The sequence below is a fragment of the Mustela nigripes genome, chromosome 6 (assembly GCF_022355385.1).
Source record: "Mustela nigripes isolate SB6536 chromosome 6, MUSNIG.SB6536, whole genome shotgun sequence".
NCBI lineage: Eukaryota > Metazoa > Chordata > Mammalia > Carnivora > Mustelidae > Mustela > Mustela nigripes.
This window is the reverse complement of record NC_081562.1, coordinates 100392521-100413659: the sequence shown is the minus strand read 5'-3', so window position 1 is coordinate 100413659 and position 21139 is coordinate 100392521. Positions and strand designations below refer to the sequence as shown.

Here is a 21139-nt window from a genome sequence, read left to right as displayed (position 1 = left end):
TTCCTTTCTGAGGCAGCACAGAACACTTGTACAGAAAAATACCACAAACAGATTTCTGCAATAGCACATCTCTTAACTGCTTTTACTTGAAAAAAAAGTCTTGCGTACCAGGAGGCCATAACCTCGAGTAATAGCTCCCTCCCATCCACCTCTCTGGGTGGCTCAGGGGCTGTGGGATCCCCAGAGCTTGGGTTAGGGTCGGGGCCCAGCCTCACCAACCCCCAGCCTCTGGCTTGAAAGCAGCTGGTCTAGGCCAGCAGTGCTGCTGCCCCACCCCACTCAAGGCCTCAGCGCCATCTGTGGTGTCCAGGAAGTCACTGGTAGAGCAGGTACCGCTTCATGGCAGGGGGCAAAGGGAGAGCAGATAACCTGGCCAAGCCGGGTATCCCCCAGGGCGTGACGCACACACAGGCGGCTCAGGTGCAGCAGGGAGTGTGGCTCCACTGGGAGAGAGAAGGAGGGGAAGGTAAATTTGGATGTAGCCACCAGCCAGACCTCAAACTACAGGGTCCTGCCCAAATTCCCTTCCGCTTTCCTGCTTGGAGTCTTGGTTGAGAGGATGATCTAAGGCACCCGAAATTTCCGCACCTGCTTTTGGCGGTGGTAGGCATCACTGATCTCATGCATCCCCAGTCCACTGGGGGTGAAGCTCTAGCTAAGCATCCCCCTGCCCCCAAAGCAACAGGCCAAGGCAGCTTGGACCAGAGTGGAGCTCATCCAGGCTTGGATTCCATAGAGCCTTGGAGCCGAGAATAATGAGGTGAGAGGAAGGATGGCACTCCTCCACTCTTGAATAACTCTCCACCGGGGAGAGGTACCCACCCTCTGCTGAGCACACAACTGCAGAGCAGGGTGAAGTTCCATCAGCCCTGAGGTTGGGGGCCCCATCTTTTCTAGAGGAGGCCCCACACCAACACCCTGCCTCCTTCGCTGCCCAGGGCCTCAAAGGCCCCTTAGAAGGAAAAAGCACAGATCAGATCCCAGATCTGGTCCACACCCTGGGTGCTTGGCACTGTCCATCCTCTTCTACAGCTAGTCCAGTATCCATTTAGCTCTATGCACCTCTTGCTTCAGGAGCTTGTTATCTGCTGGAAAGCCCTGGAGCACCTCACTATGTTCTGAGCACTCACCACTAGTAGCAAATGGCTTTCCTGAGCCTCACTTTCATCTCTACTGCTGCTGGGATACAGTCAAGTAACAGCTGTGAAGCCTTTTTGCCATTCCCTGCACTGAATAGAAGTAGGAGGCAGGTCAGATGAAGGCCCATTCCCTCTGCTCTTATAAGATGTGCAGTGAACTGCCATCCCATACCACAGCCACCAGTAACAGAACAGTCTCCCCACACCTGCCCCAGGGCTCACCTTTCCTTCCCCCCAGGTAGCTGATGCGGACCTGGCACTGGGCCCAGACAGCGCTTACTGCCGGATACAGGGTCCTGCCCTTCAGTCCGCGGAAGGCTGGCCCCAGGTAGGTGCCCCCAATAGCGTAGCCCAGAGTTCCCTCTTCCATGTCCAGAACCACCAGTAGCCTCTCCGGCACCTCCAGCTGTTCACCGTGAGGTCTGGCTGGATACTGAGGGGCCCCGGGCCCCTTGCTCTGATGATACAGCTTCCCCCGCCCAATGTCCCAGCCCCACGACTCGCTGTTGCTGCCCAGCAGCGCCGCATAGTGGTCAGCCCGCAGCGGAGCGAGGGCCGTGGCCACGCCCACCACGGCGTGGGTACCCCTCTGTTCCCAGGGCCAGCTGATCTCCCAGGCGTGCAAGCCCCTCGAGTAGCCTTTCTTACCCCGAGCCCCATCAGTGCTCTGGGCCACGGGCCGTCGCTCAAAGCATAACCCCCCTTCCTTGACCTCGATGTTCTCTGAGCAGTCCTTGGGATTCCAGCCGTGGCGCTGTTGGGCTCCCAGATCAGGACGGGGAGCAGACAGCAGCTCCTCCAAGCCCTCGGGACAAGAGAGGTCAGGGTACAGGGTCTGTGGGGTTGGGGTGTTGCTGCTGCCCCCTGCCAGGGCCGTCTGGCCCATGAAGGTGAGAAGCTGAAGGAAAACCCGAGTCTTCCTGGCGCACCTCTCTTCTCAAAGTTGAGCTCCCGCACCGGACTGATCTAGAGAGGAGTTGGGAGAAATAAGGGTTTCAAATGCGGTATCCCGGCGGGGGCTCCTCGCCCAGGCTCCTCATCCTTTCACGCACGTTTGCCCACCACTTCCCTCCACTCCCTCTTGGCCCAACACCTTGCCCTCGCCCATCTGTCTCGGTCTCCCCAGACTCTCGCGAGTTCGACCCCTTTGGACCTCCCCAGGGCCGTCTCCTTTCCCCACCCCGTGCCCAGTCACCGCCCCCGAACCTCGCTTGGCTTCCCAGGCCTGGAGGTCACCGGGCCTCAATAGCAACTCAGCCAAAGGTGGCCGAATCCCGCTGGGCGCAGACTGCCGGCAGCTTCCGCCTCCAGCACCTCCCCGGGTCTCGCCCCGCCCCCACGCCCCGCCCCCATGGCCCCCCGCACCCGGGCGGTTAACCCTCTCGTCGCCGCCCCTGGTCGCGCCCCGCCCCGCCCCGCGGCCACGCCCCCACGGGGGTTCCTCGCCGGCGGTTAACACCTCAGTCGGATCGCAGCTGTGGAGGGCGCGCCCCGCCCCACGGACCCGCCCCCCTAAAGCCTATACCGGGAGGTTAACCTGTGGATCCCGCCCCGAGGTCCTACCTGTCATGGAGGCCCTCCCCTCTGGTTAACCCTTCTCGGCCGCAAAGGAGTCTGCACCTGGTTGTTGAGGCTCACAGCGAACTCTACCGCTTTGGGATCCCCGGAAGTGTGTTCTCCGTTGTCAAGACCTTTGAGCCGCTTGAGCAACCGACTCCTGAGCTCCTAGAGAGAAAGGGCATGGGGTGAAGGAGGGGCTTTCAGTGTGCTGAAATCTGTTTCTGTGTCCCTTTGATTGTGGGTCACTGTTTCTGGACTGGTATCTTTCTGCCCCACTTGTGAGTCGGTCTGTTCTATGCCTGAGGTTCTGAACTCTGTTTTCAGAGGTAGGTGTCCTAGGGCTCGGTGCTGTTCTAGTCTTCATCTTGGATGTCAGTCCGTTCCCAAACTGTTGGTCTTATATGGCGGAATATAATGGTTAAGACTCTGGTTGTGAGTGAAGCAATGTCACTAATTAGCTCTATGACCTTGGGGGAGATTTTAACAAACTTCTCTTAAAACTGTTTTCTCTCTTTCTGTTAAGAGTTATTATTTATTGGGGAGCCTGGGTGGCTCAGTGAGTTAGAGCCTTGGCCTTCAGCTCAGGTCATGGTCCCAGGGTCCTGGGACCAAGCCCCGAATCCTGCTGACTGCTCAGCGGGGAGCCTGCTTCCTTCTCTCTCTACCTCTGCCCGCCTCTCTGCCTACCTGTGATCTCTGTCAAATAAATAAAATCTTAAAAAAAAAAAAAAAGAGTTTATTTATTTTAGGGGTGGAGAGTCAGAGGGTGAGGGAGAGAATCTCCAGCAGATTCCCTGCTGAGTACAGACACTGCCCCACAATCCCCGGCCTCCAGAGTCTCCATCCTAGGACCCTGAGACGATGACCTGAGCCAAAATCAAGAGTCAGACAACCCACTGAGCCACGCAGGCGCCCCAAATCCATTTTCTCTTATGTAAAATGGAAATATGATGGTACTTACCTCATAGGATTGTTGTGGAGCTGAAATAATCTAGGTAAAGCACTTAGCGGAGTCTAGTACCTATTATACAATCACTGAGCATAACATAACTATTATTGTTAACATTTACTAGATGTCCACTCTATAGAAAGTCAATGTAGGGGCACCTGGGTGGCTCAATCGTTAAGCATCTGCCTTCGGCTTAGGTCATGCTCCCAGGGTCTTGGGATCGAGGCCCGAGTCGGGCTCCCTGCCCAGTGGGCGCCTGCTTCCCCCTCTCCCTCTGCTGCTCCCCCTGCTTGTACTCTCTCTCTGCAAAATAAATAAAATCTTTTTTTTAAAGATTTTATTTATTTATTGTACTCTCTCTCTCTGCAAAATAAAAGCTTTTTTTTTTTTTAACTTTTTTTTTTTTTTTTTTTTTTGTCAGAGAGAGAGGGAGAGAGAGCGAGCACAGGCGGACAGAATGGCAGACGGAGGCAGAGGGAGAAGCAGGCTCCCTGCCAAGCAAGGAGCCCGATGTGGGACTCGATCCCAGGATGCTGGGATCATGACCTGAGCCGAAGGCAGCGGCTTAATCCACTGAGCCACCCAGGCGTCCCAAAAGCTTTTTTTTTTTAAAGATTTTATTTATTTGACAGAGAGACCACAAGTAGGCAGAGAAGCAGGCAGAGAGAGAGGAGGAAGCAGGCTCCCCGCAGAGCAGAGAACCCGATGTGGGCTCGATCCCAGGACCCTGAGATCACGACCCGAGCCAAAGGCAGAGGCTTTAACCCACTGAGCCACCCAAGTGCCCCAAATAAATAACATCTTTAAAAAAAAAAAAGGCAATGTAATATAGTGATGAAGGATGCCAAATGTGGAGCCAAGCTAACTGGGTGTGAATACCTGAAGGCCAGTATGCATGTCACCTTGAGCAAACCACTGAACTTCCCCAATACCTGTTTCTTCCTCTGTAAAATGGAGATACTGTTGGTATCTACTGCATAGGCCATAGTGAGGATTCGGTGAGGTTATATACATGTGAACTCAGAGCAGGTTTGAGTTCAAATTTAATCATCTATGCTAAGCATGGAAGATGCAACTGTGAATCCCCAAGGAGGTAACAAGACATTCATAAAACAGTTTATTGGGGGGGTGCTTGGGTGGCTCAGTGGGTTGGGCCTCTGCCTTTGGTTCTGAGCATGATCCAAGGTTCCTAGGATCAAGCCCTATTGGGCTCTCTGCTCAGCAGAGAGCCTGCTCTGCCCCTCTGCCCTGCCCTCCCTGCTTGACTCTATGCCTACTTGTGATCTCTCTCTCTGTCAAATAAATAAAAACAAAATAAAACAGTAGTAGATGAAATTATGAAAGAATAAAGAAAGTCTTATGGGAGTCAAAAGGATGGGACTCCTAACCGGGGATCAAGCAGTTAGGCAGGTGTCCTGGAGTGTTACACTGGGCTGAATCTTAAAGAATGACTAAGAATGGGCTCAGAAGGTAGTTTGCAGGATGGGGGTTGGGTTAGGGTTGCTACATGAAGAAATTATTCAAGACTGAGAGGTCAGCATGAAAAAAGCCAGAAGCAGGAGATGGGTTTGGGGAAGTTTGAAGACTTCCAGGTTCCTGCAGCTAGAAAGAAACGATGAGAGACAAGCCTACAGAAGTCAGTGCCAAATGACAGTGGCCAAGTTAAGGAATACAAATGTTCTCCTGTAGGACAGACCAGTAATGGAGACACATATGAAGAAAACAGGAGAGAAACATGGACAGATACTCATTTTAGAAAAACCACCATGAGGGGACCCAGCTGGCTCAGTCGGTAGAGCATGCATCACTTGATCTTGGGGTCATGAGTTCGAGCTCCATGCTGGGTGTAGAGATTACTTAAAAAAAAAAAAAAAAAAAAAAAAAAAACTGAAAAACCACCCTGGCACAGCAACATAAAGGAGGTTTCGGGGGAAACAGAACTAGAAGCAAAGAGACTGGTTACAGCTGCCTGGGTGACGAGTGTCAAGAGCCTGAAATGAGGCAGTAGAAATAAGGAAGAAAAAAATTCAAGAAACACTGATGAAACTGCAAGTTATGGTGGCTGATTAGATGCTGAGGTGAGAGAAAAGGTTTAGCCCAGAAGACTGTTGGAAGGGGGTACCCCTTTAGCCACACTAAAGCCAAGGCCTTTCACTATGATGATGGAGATGACAGAAAGACAAGCCATTGGAAAGGGGCAGGGGAGTGGGGGAGGGATGTGAGTTCACTTTATGACGTGTTTTTGAGGTATCTGAGCAACAACCAGATGGAACCATCTGGCCCACACATGAAAATTGCAGGTCTGGAGGGGTAGTAAGGGGCCTGGGCTGGAGAAGTAAATTTGGGAGGTGTGACATTCTTTAGTCAGAAGCTGAACTATGAGAGTCAGAGATGGGCCCCAGAGAGAGCATGTAGAGTGAGAAGAGGGTTAAGGAGGACACAGTGAGCAGAAAATTCAGGTTTGACTACTTAATGAGATTTTTTTGGTCATTGGCAACTTTGATGGGAGAGCTCATGTGGGTTGTGGGAGGTGGGAGTCTAGGCTGAAGAGGCTGAACTGGCAGTTTCTGTCAGATGCTATGCTATGTAAAACAGGAGGGCGAAGATAGAGAGTTGGGAGAGATAAGGTGACAGCCATGTCTCAGAATTACCCTTGAAAATCCCTTACTGAACCTATCAGATACAGCAGATGTTGGTTTTGTGTAAAATACAGTAGCATGAGTATCATACAATGGTGCATGAATAAAATTTCGTAATTTTAACTGAAGACGAAAACGTATCAAAAGAAGGATGTGAACCTTAAAACCTGTCATCCACCCAACCTGGATATTCTTGTCAGTGTGACAATAACAAAAAGGACATCATGACTGTGGTGGATGAAGGCTTAGGGCACAAAGGGAAAGCTTCAGCCATGGCCAACTCTAGTTCGAGATTGGGAAGTGTCCCTGCTCAGGGGCTGGTTGCTTAAAACACGGTATTCACCAGTTGTTACCACTGAATCTTGAACTGCTCAAACACTTGATACTCGTTCAAATGTTACATAATGCTACAAGAAGTTTTATTACTTTTTATTTGAGATGTAGCAACTACAAAGTAAATTCATCTTAAATTGTTCAATGAATTTTTACATATGCTGTGTGATCCTCACCAAAAAGATCCAGAACATTTCTAGCATCCCAGAGGCTCCTTCTTGCCCTTTCCCTGACACTACATCCTTAAAGGGAACTCTTATATGACCTGTTAGTATAGATTAGCTTTGCCTGTTCAATTTCATAAAATACCATAGAGCGTATATTCTTATGTGCCTGACTTACTTTTCTCAGCATTAGGATGGTGAGTCATCTATCTTGTTGCATGAAATGGTAGCTCATTATTTTCATTGCTTTACATTACTCTGTTGTATGGCCATACGACAATTTATTCTACTGTTGATGGCCATTTGAGTTGTTTTTGGTTGTTAGCTGTTATAGGAAAAGTTCCTATGTACATACAGTGTAATAGAAGTCTTTTAGTGGACGTGGGCACGCATTTTTGTTGGGTGCATACTTATACACTGAACTGCTGAGTTATAAACATACAGTGTTAACCACATTTAATTTTCTGGTTTCTCTCCACAGAGAGATTTTATTCAGAAATTAAGTCAATCATGGGTGCCTGGGTGGCTCAGTCAGTTAAGCATCCAACTCTTGATTTCAGCTTAGGTCTTGATCTCAGGGTTGTGAGTTCAAGCTCCAGCTCCGTGCTGGGTGTGGAGTCTACTTAAAAGGGGGGGGGGGTGTTAAATCAGGTATTTCAGCATTTTTGCAAAAATTTTAACATATTTGCGAAGATGCCATCTGGTCTTCCCTTCCTGTTTCTCATATCTTTGTCTTCTGGGATGATTTTATCAGTTCCTCATCCTTCTTATTAGTAATTCTCTGTGGCTCTCAAGAAGTTCTTCAATTTCTCCCACAAAGCTGACACCATCAGCTTGCTAGGCCACTCCAACAATGTGTTTCCCTTCTTTGTTAATAGAAAACCCTTAAAATCCTAAATACATTCTTCTCAACATGCATGATCTGTTTTAAGGTTGATTGTTGCCATGACTGTTTACTATAAGTGATGTAACTTGCCAACACTGAAGAATGTCCAACCCATCCAACTCATTACCACATTTAGATTAGGGTCACCATTCATGGCTCTGGGAGTCGGAGAGGAATCTCACTCAGCCTCATGTGTGTGGCTTTGAAATAGCAAATTCTGCTTAGGTCAGCAAAGTGAAGGACACACCTAATGTTGGGGAGAGGTAGCCTTTGATGTCTTCAGGAGCACGCTTCTAAAGAGTGTGGTACCTCGGATGGCAGTGCAGTCTGTAAGCCACACTAAAGCCAAGGCCTTTCACTATGAGGTCCTACTTGACTTCTAAAATGTAGAACTGTAAATCCCAATCATGGAAAGTGTGGTGATCACCTAGCACTTTGCATTTAATCGCTGCAGTGAAAGCAGGTTTTTTTTGTTTGTTTGTTTTTTAGGGTATCCCCATGGAACATGTTTGGCTTATTAAATACCGGGCTATGCTACCACAATGAAAGAGGGAGTCAGAAGTGGTCACAAGGTCATTGTTTTCAATCCAGAGCTTTGTGTTTCTAGTTTGGAAACATAAAAACAGTTGGGCCCTTTCCCCCCAGAAGCTACCAGCCTCATCATATTCTAGAAAAGAGCCATTTGGCCAGTAATTTATTTTAGTAGCTCTGGGTGGTTTTTATTCCCTGTTCTCCACAGATGCAGCCCCACCAATGGTTTGCACATTTTAGAAGTTGAAATGGTTTCTAAATGTTATGCCATCCTTGGGTGGTTTTGAAATCCTTCCGTCTGAAGCTGTCTTCTCTGGCAGGAGGCTTGAACTCTGGCTTGAGACCAAGAGTATTTCTTTTTCCGCCATGTACTGCCATTGTTAGTTAGGCTCACGTACCTGGTTCCTCTCTTCCAGGAAGTTTAGTGCTCTTTCAGTCTTCCTTAAAGGTTTACCACATGTATTTTGCTGTCACTATAGCAGTTACGCGAGAAACTGATGACCCGGGTTCCCAAGCTTTTTTGAACCTTGACTGCGCATGTGGATTTCTTGAGGTCCTTTATGTACCAGTTGGAGGAGGACATGCCAGTCCTTGGTAAAATGGGTGGATTGCCGTCACATGGGTCCTATTAGAAAAGAGGCATCCGGAAACTCTAGAACCTAGTTTTAAACACACAATTCTAGAATCTCAGTCTGCCTCCTAAGGTAACAGGCACTGAGAGGCGCAGAATTGGAGCCACAGAAAACATGGTCTCGTCTCCCACCTGTCACTCGCACGGAATGGTGGCTGGCAAGCTTCTGCCCTAACCAGTCCACGTTAAGTGCGTCTACGATGAAGCTCCCACTGTATGTCATTAAATCCTCCCGACTAAGATATGCCAATTTTTACAGATTCGTAAGCCGCAGCTCGGGAACGTTAAACGACCGGTCCAGAACTACAGAGCTGGTAAACGGCAGCATCGGGACTTAGAAACGAGAAGCCACTCGCCAAACACTAGGGCAGCGACGAAATGGCGACCGCAGTTCCGTCAGCCCGTGCCACACGCCCCGCCCCGCGCCACCGCCCCCGGTGCTCGTTTGGTAGCTGCCGCAGAGCCCGCGGCAGGCGGAGACGCGGACTCCCCAACGCGCCGAGGTCACGTGGACGGCCATGTGGGCGGGCGCGCGGCGGCGGGGGCGGCGGGGGCGGCGGGGGCGAGGGCTCGCGCGCCCCCCAGCGGCCGCATTCGTGGCCCGGGGCTGCTCGCAGCCGTTCCCTCCCACCCGCCACCTCCGAGGCCAGAGCCCTCAAGCTAGGGGCCCACCTCTGCACTGCAGCTCCCGCCTCCCGTAACGTTCTGCGCCGGAACAAAGGCCTAGGGCGGAAGCGAGGGTTCCAAGCTGAAAGCCCGGGCTTGGCGGGTAGGGGCTGTTAACCCGGACGCGGAGGGGCGGTTCTGGTCCCGGGCTCCAGAGGGGGGTGGGAGGGCCTACTGCTTCTGCTAGTTTCCCAATCGAGGCTTACACCCCAGTTTCTTTACATGTAAAGTGTCCACTTGTCCGTCCCTCAAAAGCAGTTTTCCTTGCTTCCCCATCTGTCTTCCTGCAGCTATCAGGGAAGACGTTTAGGGACCCTCTACAGGAGAGAATTTTTTTGTTCACCTTGGAGGGGGGAGGCCGGCAGTAGGAGACACCCAGGTTATGTTAGAAACTAGTATAAAGGAGTACACACATTATTATAATAACCACAACGTCTTTAACTCTGCCAGTCTCGCCTAGATTAGTCATCAAGTGTCTTGCTTGCCAAATCTTTTTTTTCTTTTAAGATTTTATTTATTTGGGACGCCTAGGTGGCTCAGTTGGTTAAGCAGCTGCCTTCGACTCAGGTCATGATCCCAGCGTCCTTGCTGGGCAGGGAGCCTGCTTCTCCCTCTGCCTCTGCCTGCCATTCTGTCTGCCTGTGCTAGCTCTCCCTCTCTCTCTGACAAATAAATAAAATCTTAAAAAAAAAAAAAAGATTTTATTTATTTGACAGAGCACAAGCAGGGGGAGCAGCAGAGAGAGGGAGAAGCAGGCTTCCTGCAGAGCAGAGACCCCAATGTGGGGCATGATCCCAGGACCCTGAGATAATGTCCTGAGTCAAAGGAACACACTTAACCACTGAGCCACCCAAGCCCTTGAGTGCCAAATCTAATACGCTTTTGTTTATCCTTGCTAATTTTAAAAATACAGACTCGAGTTTTTCCAGTTTTTCTGTCCTTTATATCCTCCAGGGCATCTACTCCTAGTGAATCCTAAATGACAACTGGAAGGGTGCAAACCTGAGGATCCACAAATTCTTACATAAAGACGAACTGTGTTTACTGCTATCAGAGAAAGGCCAGGAACTATAAGAGGGGATCCTAACCTAAATTCTGGAGCAGGAAAGGCCATTCTGAGGAAGTCACATTTAACTGAGGCCAAGATGATGAGCAGGACTTCCACACAGAAGAGTGAGATCCCCTGAAGAAGGAAGGGGCTTCATGGTGGGAAGACTTGAAAAGAGGGCTCTCTGGTCCAAGGGTGGCTGGGTGCAGTAACGAAGCTCAGGAAGGTAACGTAGCTCAGGAAGGTAACGGAGGAGTTGGAGAGTAGATGGAGTCACACTTCTCACAGGGAGGCCAGTGGGGAAAAGAGTCATTGAGGGAGAAAAAAAAAAAAAAAAAGGACAAGGATGACTCCAAGGTTTCTGGTTTGAACATCTGAATGCTGATACAGGGAGCACTGAAGAAACAGAATTAGGGGGAAAGATACAGGACTTGTTTTTGGATCTGTTAAGTTTGAGATGTCTGTGAGTCACATAAATGTTGAAGTAGGAGGTTAGCTATATAAGCCCAGCACTGAGAAAAGAGTTCTTGGTTGAAAATAGAAAATTTCAGCAAAATATGCAATGGTATGCTGAAGCTGGGTTGCACAGGCTTGTGAGAACTGATAATTTTTCATGAATTCTGTAAGCCAGATGTTAAAGGCAGCCATTTAAAAAAAGATTTTATTAATTTTTAAAAAGATTTTATTTATTTATTTGACAGAGATCACAAGTAGGCAGAGAGGCAGGCAGAGAGAGGGGAGGGGAGCAGGCTCCCTGCTGAGCCCAGAGCCCGATGTGGGGCTCAATCCCAGGACCCTAGGATCATGACTGGAGTTGGAGGCAGAGGCTTAACCCACTGAGTCACCCAGGTGCCCCTTATTAATTTTTTGAGAAAGACAGCACAAAGGGAGAGTGAGAGGGAGCCGCAGACTCCCTGCTAAGCAGAGAGCCTGATGTGGGACTTGATTCCAGGACCCTGAGATTATGACGAGAGCCAAAGGCAGACACTCAACCCACCAAGCCACCCAGGTACCCAAGGCAGCCATTATTTTTTTTTAATCTCATAATTTAAATAAATTTTATTTTATTTTTTAAGATTTTAAGTAATCTCCACACCCAACATAGGGCTCAAATTCACAACCCAGAGATCAAGAGTCACACACTCTACCAACTGAGCCAGCCAGGTGCCCCTAAATAAATTATAATTTTTAAAAATAAAAGATACTTACAAGGGGGTGCCTGGGTGGCTCAGTGGGTTAAGCCTGAGCAGGGAGACTGTTTCTCCCCCTCCCCACCCTGTGCTCCTGCTCTATTTCACACACTCTCTCTCTCAAATAAATAAAAATCTTTTGAAAAAATGTAAATACCAGAACATATACAAAAGAATCTTTTCATAACCTTGGGGGTGAGAAAGGGTTTCTAAATCAGACACACACAATTCGGAAACCTTACTGAAGCAGTTGGCAGTAAAGAGCACAGACAAATATCAAATTTCTGTAAAGTGACACTATAAACCAAGTATAAGGACAATTAGGAAAAGATACTCTGCATGTAAAAAGGACAAAACATTAGTGTATCCAGGTAAGGTTTTAAAATATGCCCACAAATTCTCTGATACTTCTCCATTCAAAAGGTGAAAGCTAATTCCCCTCCACTTGAGTGAGGGCTGGATTTAATAACAAGTTCCTAAAGAACATAATAAAGTGGAAGGGGCACGTGTCTTTGGAGACCAAGTCATAAAAGGCAGAGGGGCTCCATCTTGGTCTCTCTCTCTCTCCGATCACTTGCTCTGGGGGAAGCCAGCTGCCATATTGTAATGACACTCAGGTGGCCCTATAGAAAAACCCATATGGCAAGAAACTATCTTTTTCTTTTTTTTAAGATTGTATTTATTTATTTGACACAGAGAGAGATCACAAGTAGTCAGAGCAGCAGGCAGAGAGAGAGAGAAGAGAAAGCAGGCTCCCCGTTGAGCAGAGAGCCCAATGTGAGGCTGGGTCCCAGGACCCTGAGATCATGACCTGAGCCAAAGGCAGATGCTTAACCCACTGAGCCACCCAGGCACCCTGGCAAGAAACTATCTTGCCAGCAGTCATAGCAGTGAGCCTTCTTGGAGGCAGATCCTCCAGCCTCAGTCAAGCCTTCAGATAACTGTAGCCCCTTCCAACAGCTGGATGAAACCCAGCTAAGCCACTCTTGGATTCCTGATCCACAGAAACTGAGATAATGAATGTCATTTTAAGCTACTAAGTTTTGAGATAACTGGTTATCATCAGGTAAGAATTGCATTTGGCAATAACATAGATCCACCCCCAAACCTAGTGGCGTAAACTATTTTCTCTTTTGCAAAATTAAATCTTGAGAGGCAGTTCAAGGTTGTTGTAACAGCTTCATGATGTTCTGCTCTCTACACTTGTTCTAGAATCTTAGCACGTGGCTTATATTCTCAGGGTCATCTCATAGTCCCACATAGTTGCTAGGACTGCATCCATCACATTCCTGTTTTAGACAGTAAGTAAGAGGAAGGGAAGCAGAAAAAAGGGACCTTCTCGAAGTTTCCCCCAGTGACTTCACTAATATGTCATTGACCTATCAGAAATGGAGGCTGGGAAATTTTTTTAGCTGGGCACAACGCTTCCCCCAGGAATATAAAAGTTCTGTTTGTTAACTCAAAAATGAGAAGACTGAAAGCCCCAGCTAAAAAATAAACAGTCTGAATAGACAGTTCTCCAAAGAAGATACACAAATGGCTAATAAACACATAAAAAAAATTGCTCAACATCTTTAGCCATCGGAGTCATGAAAATCAAAACCACGACAAAACACCACATCACATCCGCTAGGATAGCTATAGTCAAGAACCACAGATAACAACAACTGTTGGCCAGGATGTGGCGAAATTAGAACTCTCAGACACTGCTGGTGGAAATGTTATATGGCACAGCCACTTTGGAAACTGGTGTGGCAGTTCCTTAAAAGGTTAAATATAAAGTTACCATATCATACAGCAATTCTACTCCTTACAATTTCACTTGTAAGGAAAAATTTGCCAATAGACTAAATTGAAATGTCTGAGGTCAGGTTGTAATCGTAATAGATTTTTTTCACTTTTTACAGATTTTTAAAAAATTTTTAAGTAATCTCTACACTTAACTTGGGGGCTTGAATTCACAGCCCCAAGATCAAGAGTTGCATGTTCTACTGACTGAGCCAGACAAGCCCCCCTTTAATAGATTTTCCAAATGAAAATAGTTTCCTTCTGAGCATTAGCATATAATATTTTATTAGGCTCTTACCAAAAATGCTTAGTACATAGCAAGTGCCCAATATATATATTTGACTAAATGAATGAATATGTTGATACTGTAAATATTTTTTTTTAAGATTGTATTTATTTATTTGATGGACAGAGATTACAAGTAGGTAGAGAGGCAGGCAGAGAGAGGGGGGAGGAAGCAGGCTCCCTGCAGAGCAGAGAACCCAGTGTGGGGCTCAATCCCAGGACCCTGGGATGATGACCCAAGCCAAAGGCAGAGGCTTTAACCCACTGAGCCACCCAGGCACCCCTGTAAATATATTTTTTAAAGATTTTATTTATTGGGACGCCCGGGTGGCTCAGTGGGTTAGGGTCCTGGGATTGAGCCCCAAATTGGGCTCTCTGCTCCGCGGAGAGTCTGCTCCCCCCCCCCCGCCTCTGCCTGCCTATCTGCCTACTTGTGATCTCTGCCTGTCAAATAAATAAATAAAATCTTTTAAAAAAAAGATTTTATTTATTTATCTGACAGAGATCACAAGTAGACAGAAAGTCAGGCATAGAGAGAGAGGAAAGAGAGAGAAAGAGAGAGAGAGAGAAAGGGAAGCAGGCTCCTTGTGGAGCGGAGAGCCAGATGCTGGGCTGGATCCCAGGACCCAGAGATCATGACCTGAGCTGAAGGCGGAGGCTTAAACCCACTGAGCCACCCAGGCCCCCCAGATACTGTAAATATTTTAGAATGAAATCTCCATAGGGCAAAGGATGGTATCCTCCTTTGGAATCCTTTCATTATAGCACAGAATTCAATATTTTGATACTAAAATTATTATTTTTGTATTGATATCAATTGGGTATGTAATCAAAAGAAATGAAAACAAATGGCCACACCAAATTTTGTCTGTGAATGTTCATAGCAACATTACTCATAATAGCCAAAAATGGAAACAGGCGCCTGGGTGGCTCAGTTGATTAAGCATCTGCCTTTGGCTTGGGTCATGATCCCAGCGTCCTAGGATGGAACCTTGCACCGGGCTCCCTGCTCCATGGGAAACCTGCTTCTCCCTCTCCCACTCCCCCTACTTGTGTTCCCTCTCTCGCTCTTTCTCTCTCTGTCAAATAAATAAATAAAATCTTAAAACAAACAAACAAAAGGAAACAACCCAAATAACCATCAATCGGTGAATGAAAAAATAAAATGTGGCATAAACCACACAATGGAACATTGCTCAGCAATCAAAAGGGGCAAAGTCCTGATAGATGCTCCAACATGGACGAACCTTGGAGGTCTGATGCTGGGGTGAAAGAAGGTAGTCACAGAGGACCCCATGTTATGTGATCTCATTTATGTAAAATGTGCAAAATAGGCAAATCTATAGATTTGCAAACTCTACATCTTTATTCATAAATGAAAGTGATGCTGAGGGTTCATGGACTTGTATGTTCTCTATATACACTTAAGTTTAAATATTACTTTTATAATTCTGGGAGATTCTATCTAGACCATTCTAGAGCAAAGATGTCATCAGAGAGGACATGGAGTATCTAGCTGTCATTACACAGTGTAGATTCAGTCCTCGTCAATGAAACACAAAATAAAATCTCTAGTGGCTCCTTCCAGTTTTTAGGATAAAGTCCAGCTTCCTCAGTGTGCTCAGCTCTGTTTGCAGCTCCTACCTCATGTCCCTAAGCCTCCTGCTCCATCCAGCAGAACTACCCACTTTTTTTTTTTAAATTTTATTTGTTTGTTTGTTTGTTTGTTTGAGAAAGAGAAGGAGGAGGAGCAGAGGGAGAGGGACAAGAAGACTTCACACTGAGTGTGGAGCACCACACGGGGCTGGATCCCAAGACTCTGAGATCACAAACTGAGTCAAAATCAAGAGTCAGCCGCTTAACTGACTGAGCCATCCAGGCGCCCCAGACTATTTTCTTTGCACGGGTACTGACTGGCCTCTCTCTCCTCCAAGACTTACCAAAGATGCTTCCTCTGTCTGGAATCTCTGCCCTGAATATATTATATTATCTAGATACATGTACTATAAAATTATCCCCTGTCACTCAGTAAAAGCTCTGCAAGCGTCAGGTATCACTATTATAACATCTGTCTCATTATATTGAATTACTCGTTTACTTAACCCTGTCAGTGGACTGTGAGGCTCCAGATGATAGAAATTGTCCTTTATCATCCTTGGGTGACTGGCACAGAGTAAGCGCTTAATAAAAGCAGGGCTCAATGATACTTCCCTCATCCTTCTGTCATGTCTTTTCTTCCCACCTAATATGTCTTCTTTTTTCTTCTGGGCCAAGGAAAATCACAGCCTCTCCCTCTAGCTACATCAGACCACATGGACTTTTCCTTTCCCACTCCAACAATACAGTTGGGTTCATTTGCCTCACATTTCTAACCTTCCTGTTTCCACATTTCCTTTCTTATTCCTCATGACAATCCCAGGACTGAGGAAACAGGAAAGAGGTGGGGAGGGCCAGGGAGATCCAGACAGAGGGTCAACTATGTGTAAGGCAATTTACCCACATTTTCTCTTTTGACCTTCTAAGAATCCTTATGGAAATGGATGTCTTTATCCCTAATTCACAAATGTGAAGATTAAACCTCAGGATAAGTTAATATAACCTGCTGAGGAACACCTAGGGATTAAACGATAGGGTGGGTTTTGAACCTGGTGTCTCAGACTCTGACAGTTCCATGACATCAAGTGACCAGATTTGTCTATTAACTGTTTTATCCAAGCTGGACAGGGCAGGAGGTAACAGGTCCTGGTTTCTAGCCCACCAGATCTTCCATCAGATCACTTTGTGTGTCATAGTAAGTCTGTAACACACGATTTAACAATAAATCATGATATCTTACCTTGTTGCCTGTTTTATTTATATTAGATCCCATAAGATTGGTACTATCTCTCTTTCTCCTGGCAGGAATTGGGTCATAAATATTAACCACTCTGAGCCTTAGTCTCCTCTTCTTTCAAATATCTATCTCACAGGACTGGTGTAAACATTAAATCACTTGTGAAGACATCTCACACGGTATCTGGCACAAACTCTCAGGAAATACTTGCTGAACCTTAACTTCTTTTTCATCTCCTTCAACAAGTCACGCAGACCTGAGTGCCTGCCTAGGGCTCTATCAGGTCTTGCTGTCTACATTACAACGTTGGATGAGGAGTATTTCAGTGGGTGCTTGTTGGATTTTCTCCCTTACTAGCCCCTAAAAGTTTGCATCAAACCAGTCAGGATATGAGGAAAAGTGAAATGCTCCAAACAGGTTTAGCAATCTACATTGCATTAGCATAGATTACACACACACTCGAACCCCGTCTGTTGGTGTCACTTAAGCCTATTTTACAGATGAGAAAGTAGAGTCTCAGGTAAATTGCTAGTAAACAGATTTGCCAAGACTCCAACCCAGGTCTTAAGATACATTGGCCTGGGCTCCTTCCGCTCCACCAAGCCACCTTGCAAAGGTCAGCCAAGTGCAAGGCTGGAGTGGGGGTAGAAACCAGACCGGATACCTTGGTGTTTCTTGCTCCTCTTCCCCCACTTAGCTTCAGAGCATGTTTCTTCTGAAGTCACAATACTTTTGCTTTGAGGATGTGCGGTCTCTTTAACGTCTTGAGTGACTGTCGCGTAGCCCCGCCCATCTCCCCTCCCCACTGCCCTGTTCCAAGCCCCACCCACTGCTTTTTGCCCTGGGCCAATTAACGCCCAGACTTCACAGGACTGGGGAGTTGGCTTCCTGACCCGGCGACCAATGGTCCACTTGCTCCGGGGCGGATTTTTCGCGTCAGTTGGTCGCCGACCCCTCGCGGCCCTCCTCTCAGCGGAGGCGCCGTTGATGTAGCCGGGTGTCCGGCCCCATCGTTTCCATAACAACAGTACACAACGCCTCCTGGCGCCTTTCCCCTCTTCCAAAACACTCCTTCCTTGTCAGGGCCAAGACCCTCTCCGGAACCTCATTTTTTAGTAGGGCGGAACCAGGGTCCGAGCCCCTTAGTGAAGGATTGGGTGGGAGGGTTGGAGAGGGCGTCAGTCTGGTGCCTCAGAGGGGACGGGGAAATGGGGCTAGACAGGGTGGGAAAGTGAAAAGAAATGACTGGAGCAGGGGTTAGGGAAGGCAGGGAGGGGAGGAGTGTAGGAGGTTGGTAGGAGAACATGGTTGATGGAGGAGGCGGGAAGACCTGGGGAGAGGGGAGGTCAGGAAGCAGGGAGGCAGAGCTTCGAGAAGACAATTGGAGACCCTGTGAAGGGCAGGAAAGGCCTGGGAAGGCACTCTGAAGGGAGAGAGGTCCTTGGTGGGAAGTCAAGGTGGAGGCTGGGCATCAAAATGAGATGCTCACAGGGATAAGGAGGGAAGCACAGTTGGAAGAGATCAGGGGTGATGGGAAGGGCACCCCGTCAGTGGAGGCCAGGGAGCTGGAGGTTGGCTAGAGCTCAGGACACATTCCTTTTGGGGAGGCGCACTGAGCTTGATCTCTCACTCCAGAGCCTTCAGCAGGGAAGAGAGATGTCAGATGAAGAGCTGGAAGACTTTGAGTCAGACCAGGACGATCTGGAAAAAGAAGATGATGAGAAGGAGACGGAGGAGTGGAAGGACTACAGGAAGGAGGGAGAAGAGTACTCAGAGGAAGTGAGAGCTGGAAACGGTGGGGTCCTAAGGCTAAGGGAGGGGTTTGGGACGAAAGGGATGCCTGACTCCACTTCTTCTTGCAGTGGATGCTCAACCCCCTCACAGAGGACATGATGAAGGAAGGGCTTTCTTTGCTCTGTAAGACGGGCAATGGACTGGCTCACGCTTATGTCAAGCTGGAGGTTAAAGAGAGGTGCGCTTATGGGGGACCAGAAGAGGGCTGAGGTTGTAGGGTCCAATCTCCTCTCTCACCCTCCTGCCTGGCTGTTGCCGCTGGGAGTCTGGATCTCTCTTACCTTGGCCAGTGGAAGGGAAGGATAGAATTTACTTTCCAGGAGCCCTGTGGGTCCCTGCTTCAGAGCTGGCCTGGGGAATTGGAGACTATGAGCGTCTGTCAGGGCGATTCCTACTGGACTGGACTCCTCCTCTTGTCCTTCAGAGGGTCAGTTCTCAGCTCTTCACAGATGGAAGCCCCTGCTCCCTGTGAAGAACCCACCCACCTTCTCTCCCCCTCCCCCACCACTCCCATCAGTCACCCTTCTCTCCAGTACAAGCCATCTCCACATTGCCCTCTGCTGTAGGTCTCTGCCAGTCCTTGCTGGATTCTTTAACTCTGGCCTCTGCTGTCTGCTAGGGACCTGACCGACATCTACCTGTTACGGTCCTACATCCATCTGCGCTATGTGGATGTTTCCGAGAACCACCTCACAGACTTGTCCCCACTCAATAACCTGACCCACCTGCTCTGGCTCAAGGCCGATGGCAACAATCTGTGGAGCGCACACCTGAACGAGCTGCCGTACCTGCAGATTGCTAGCTTTGCCTATAACCAGATCACTGACACTGAGGGCATCTCCCACCCTCGTCTGGGCAGCCTGGATCTCAAAGGTGGGCCTTTCAGTCGGGCTACACAAGAGTCTCTCCTTCTTAGCTTGGGGCCAGCAGAAGCGGACAGTGTGGTATTGGGCTGTGCCACACAGTAATCTCCATTCATTCATTCATTCATTCAGACAGCCCTTATGATTCACTACGACATTTCTATGTGCTGGAGATGTAGCAGTAAACAAAACAAAATCCCTAGTCTCATGAAGCTTATATTCAAATAAGGGAAACAGACAGCTACCAATGGGCATAATAATTAAATAAATTTATATACGATGTGGAGAGGAAATAGGTGCTGTGGAAAACAGATTAGGATAAAGGGACTGGGTAGAGGCACAGGTGGTAATTTCAAACAGGCTGGTTAGGACAAGTGTCAGTGAGAAGCTGACATCTGAGCAAAGAATTGAGGGAGAAGAAGGAGTTAAGCATGGGGGGTACTGGGCAGTCCTCATTCCCTCCTCAAAGGCTTGGATGGACATGTCCATTTGGCCCTTAGACTCCCAGACCCCTTGCTTCAGGGCCCCAGAGGTGTCAAGTCTGGAGCCGTCCCTCCTCATAGACACCTCACATTAGAGAGACAGGATGATACAGAGGCTCCTATCATTCAGGTTCTACCGCTGGAAGTTGGGACAGCTCTATGAGCTCATACCACCTCTTGCTCCTTAGGGAACCGCATCCGCAGGGTGACTGGTCTGGACCCCCAAAAGCTGATCAGCCTGCACACACTGGAGCTGCGGGGGAACCAGCTGGAGAGCACCCTGGGAATCAACCTTCCTAAGCTGAAGAACCTCTTCCTGGTAGCTCACTGGGTTAGAGGGTGGTTGGTACAGGAAGAGGGCACAGCTCGGGGCTGAGGGGTGGGGGGCAGGGTGCCTGGCTTCTAGTAGGCTCAGCTATTAACCTCACCATCATCATGGGCATTTGGTATCATTTACTGAGCCCTTCCTACTTTGTAGGGCTGATAATACATAACACATGGGAATAGAGACAATTTGCTTTGATACAGGTAGTAGTGTAACTTACAAATATCAGACTAGAGAAGCCACCTGAATGTTAAGTCTTTTTGGCTCTTGAGCCTCTCGATTCTAGGGTGGTGCTGAAGCCATTTCTGCTCAGTGGAGCAGTGGGGCACATGGGCTTTGGCGTGGGTCAAAGCATCTCCTTCTGAGTCAGAGGGGGCTTTGGTGGGATGGGGGGTGGTTACTGCTGACCTTTCTCTGGACTGGCAGCTTCTCCTAGACTTCTTTCATGTCTACCCCCATCTCTACCCACTTCCACTCCCCTCCTGCACCCCTGCACTGCCACTCTTACATTTCCCGCGTCTCTGACTTCTCTTCCCTGTTCCTACTACCTTCTCCCGATCTCTGTGCTATATCCTGGGGGCTAGGCCCAGAACATGCTGAAGAAAGTGGAGGGCTTGGAGCACCTAAGCAATCTCACTACCTTACATCTTCGAGACAACCAGATTGAAACGCTGAGTGGCTTCTCCAAAGAAATGACATCACTGCAGTATCTCAATCTGAGGTATTCACCCCTTCCTGGCCCCACCTTGTCCCTGCACTGGACCAGGAGTGACTTCTGACCCCACATTCCTCCCTGGTCCCAAAGCCCCAATCCTAGCCTGCTCTTAGACTCTCCTCTCATCCTCCATCCTGGTCTTTTTTTTTTTTTTTTTAAAGATTTTATTTATTTATTTATTTGACAGACAGAGATCACAAGTAGGCAGAGAAGCAGGCAGAGAGAGAGAGAGGAAGGGAAACAGGCTCCCTGCTGAGCAGAGAGCCCGATGTGGGGCTCCATCCCAGGACCCTGAGACCATGACTTGAGCTGAAGGCA

General features: G+C 48.2%; 2 protein-coding genes across 4 annotated transcripts in view; one reads left to right on the top strand and one right to left on the bottom strand.

Annotated features, from left to right (window-relative positions):
* Positions 1–68: 68 nt before the first annotated feature.
* SPSB2 (splA/ryanodine receptor domain and SOCS box containing 2) lies at positions 69–2465 on the bottom strand. Its single transcript, XM_059403673.1, is given in 4 exon segments — positions 69–365; positions 367–443; positions 1362–2105; positions 2346–2465. Coding segments are annotated over 3 exon segments (792 nt in total). The 5' UTR covers positions 2026–2105; positions 2346–2465; the 3' UTR covers positions 69–314.
* Positions 2466–17492: 15027 nt separating this feature from the next.
* Positions 17493–21139, top strand: part of LRRC23 (leucine rich repeat containing 23) — a 5509-nt gene continuing 1862 nt past the window's right edge. Inside the window, exons 1-6 of one of the 3 annotated variants that reach the window (XM_059403671.1) lie at positions 17493–17757; positions 18278–18421; positions 18505–18614; positions 19056–19309; positions 19970–20100; positions 20691–20827. In XM_059403671.1, coding sequence (XP_059259654.1) covers positions 18299–18421; positions 18505–18614; positions 19056–19309; positions 19970–20100; positions 20691–20827 — 755 coding nt within the window. In that variant the 5' untranslated portion in view covers positions 17493–17757; positions 18278–18298. Of the gene's footprint in view, positions 17774–17794; positions 18422–18504; positions 18615–19055; positions 19310–19969; positions 20101–20690; positions 20828–21139 lie in introns of those variants that run through there. The other 2 variants (XM_059403670.1, XM_059403668.1) reach the window with 2 other exon arrangements.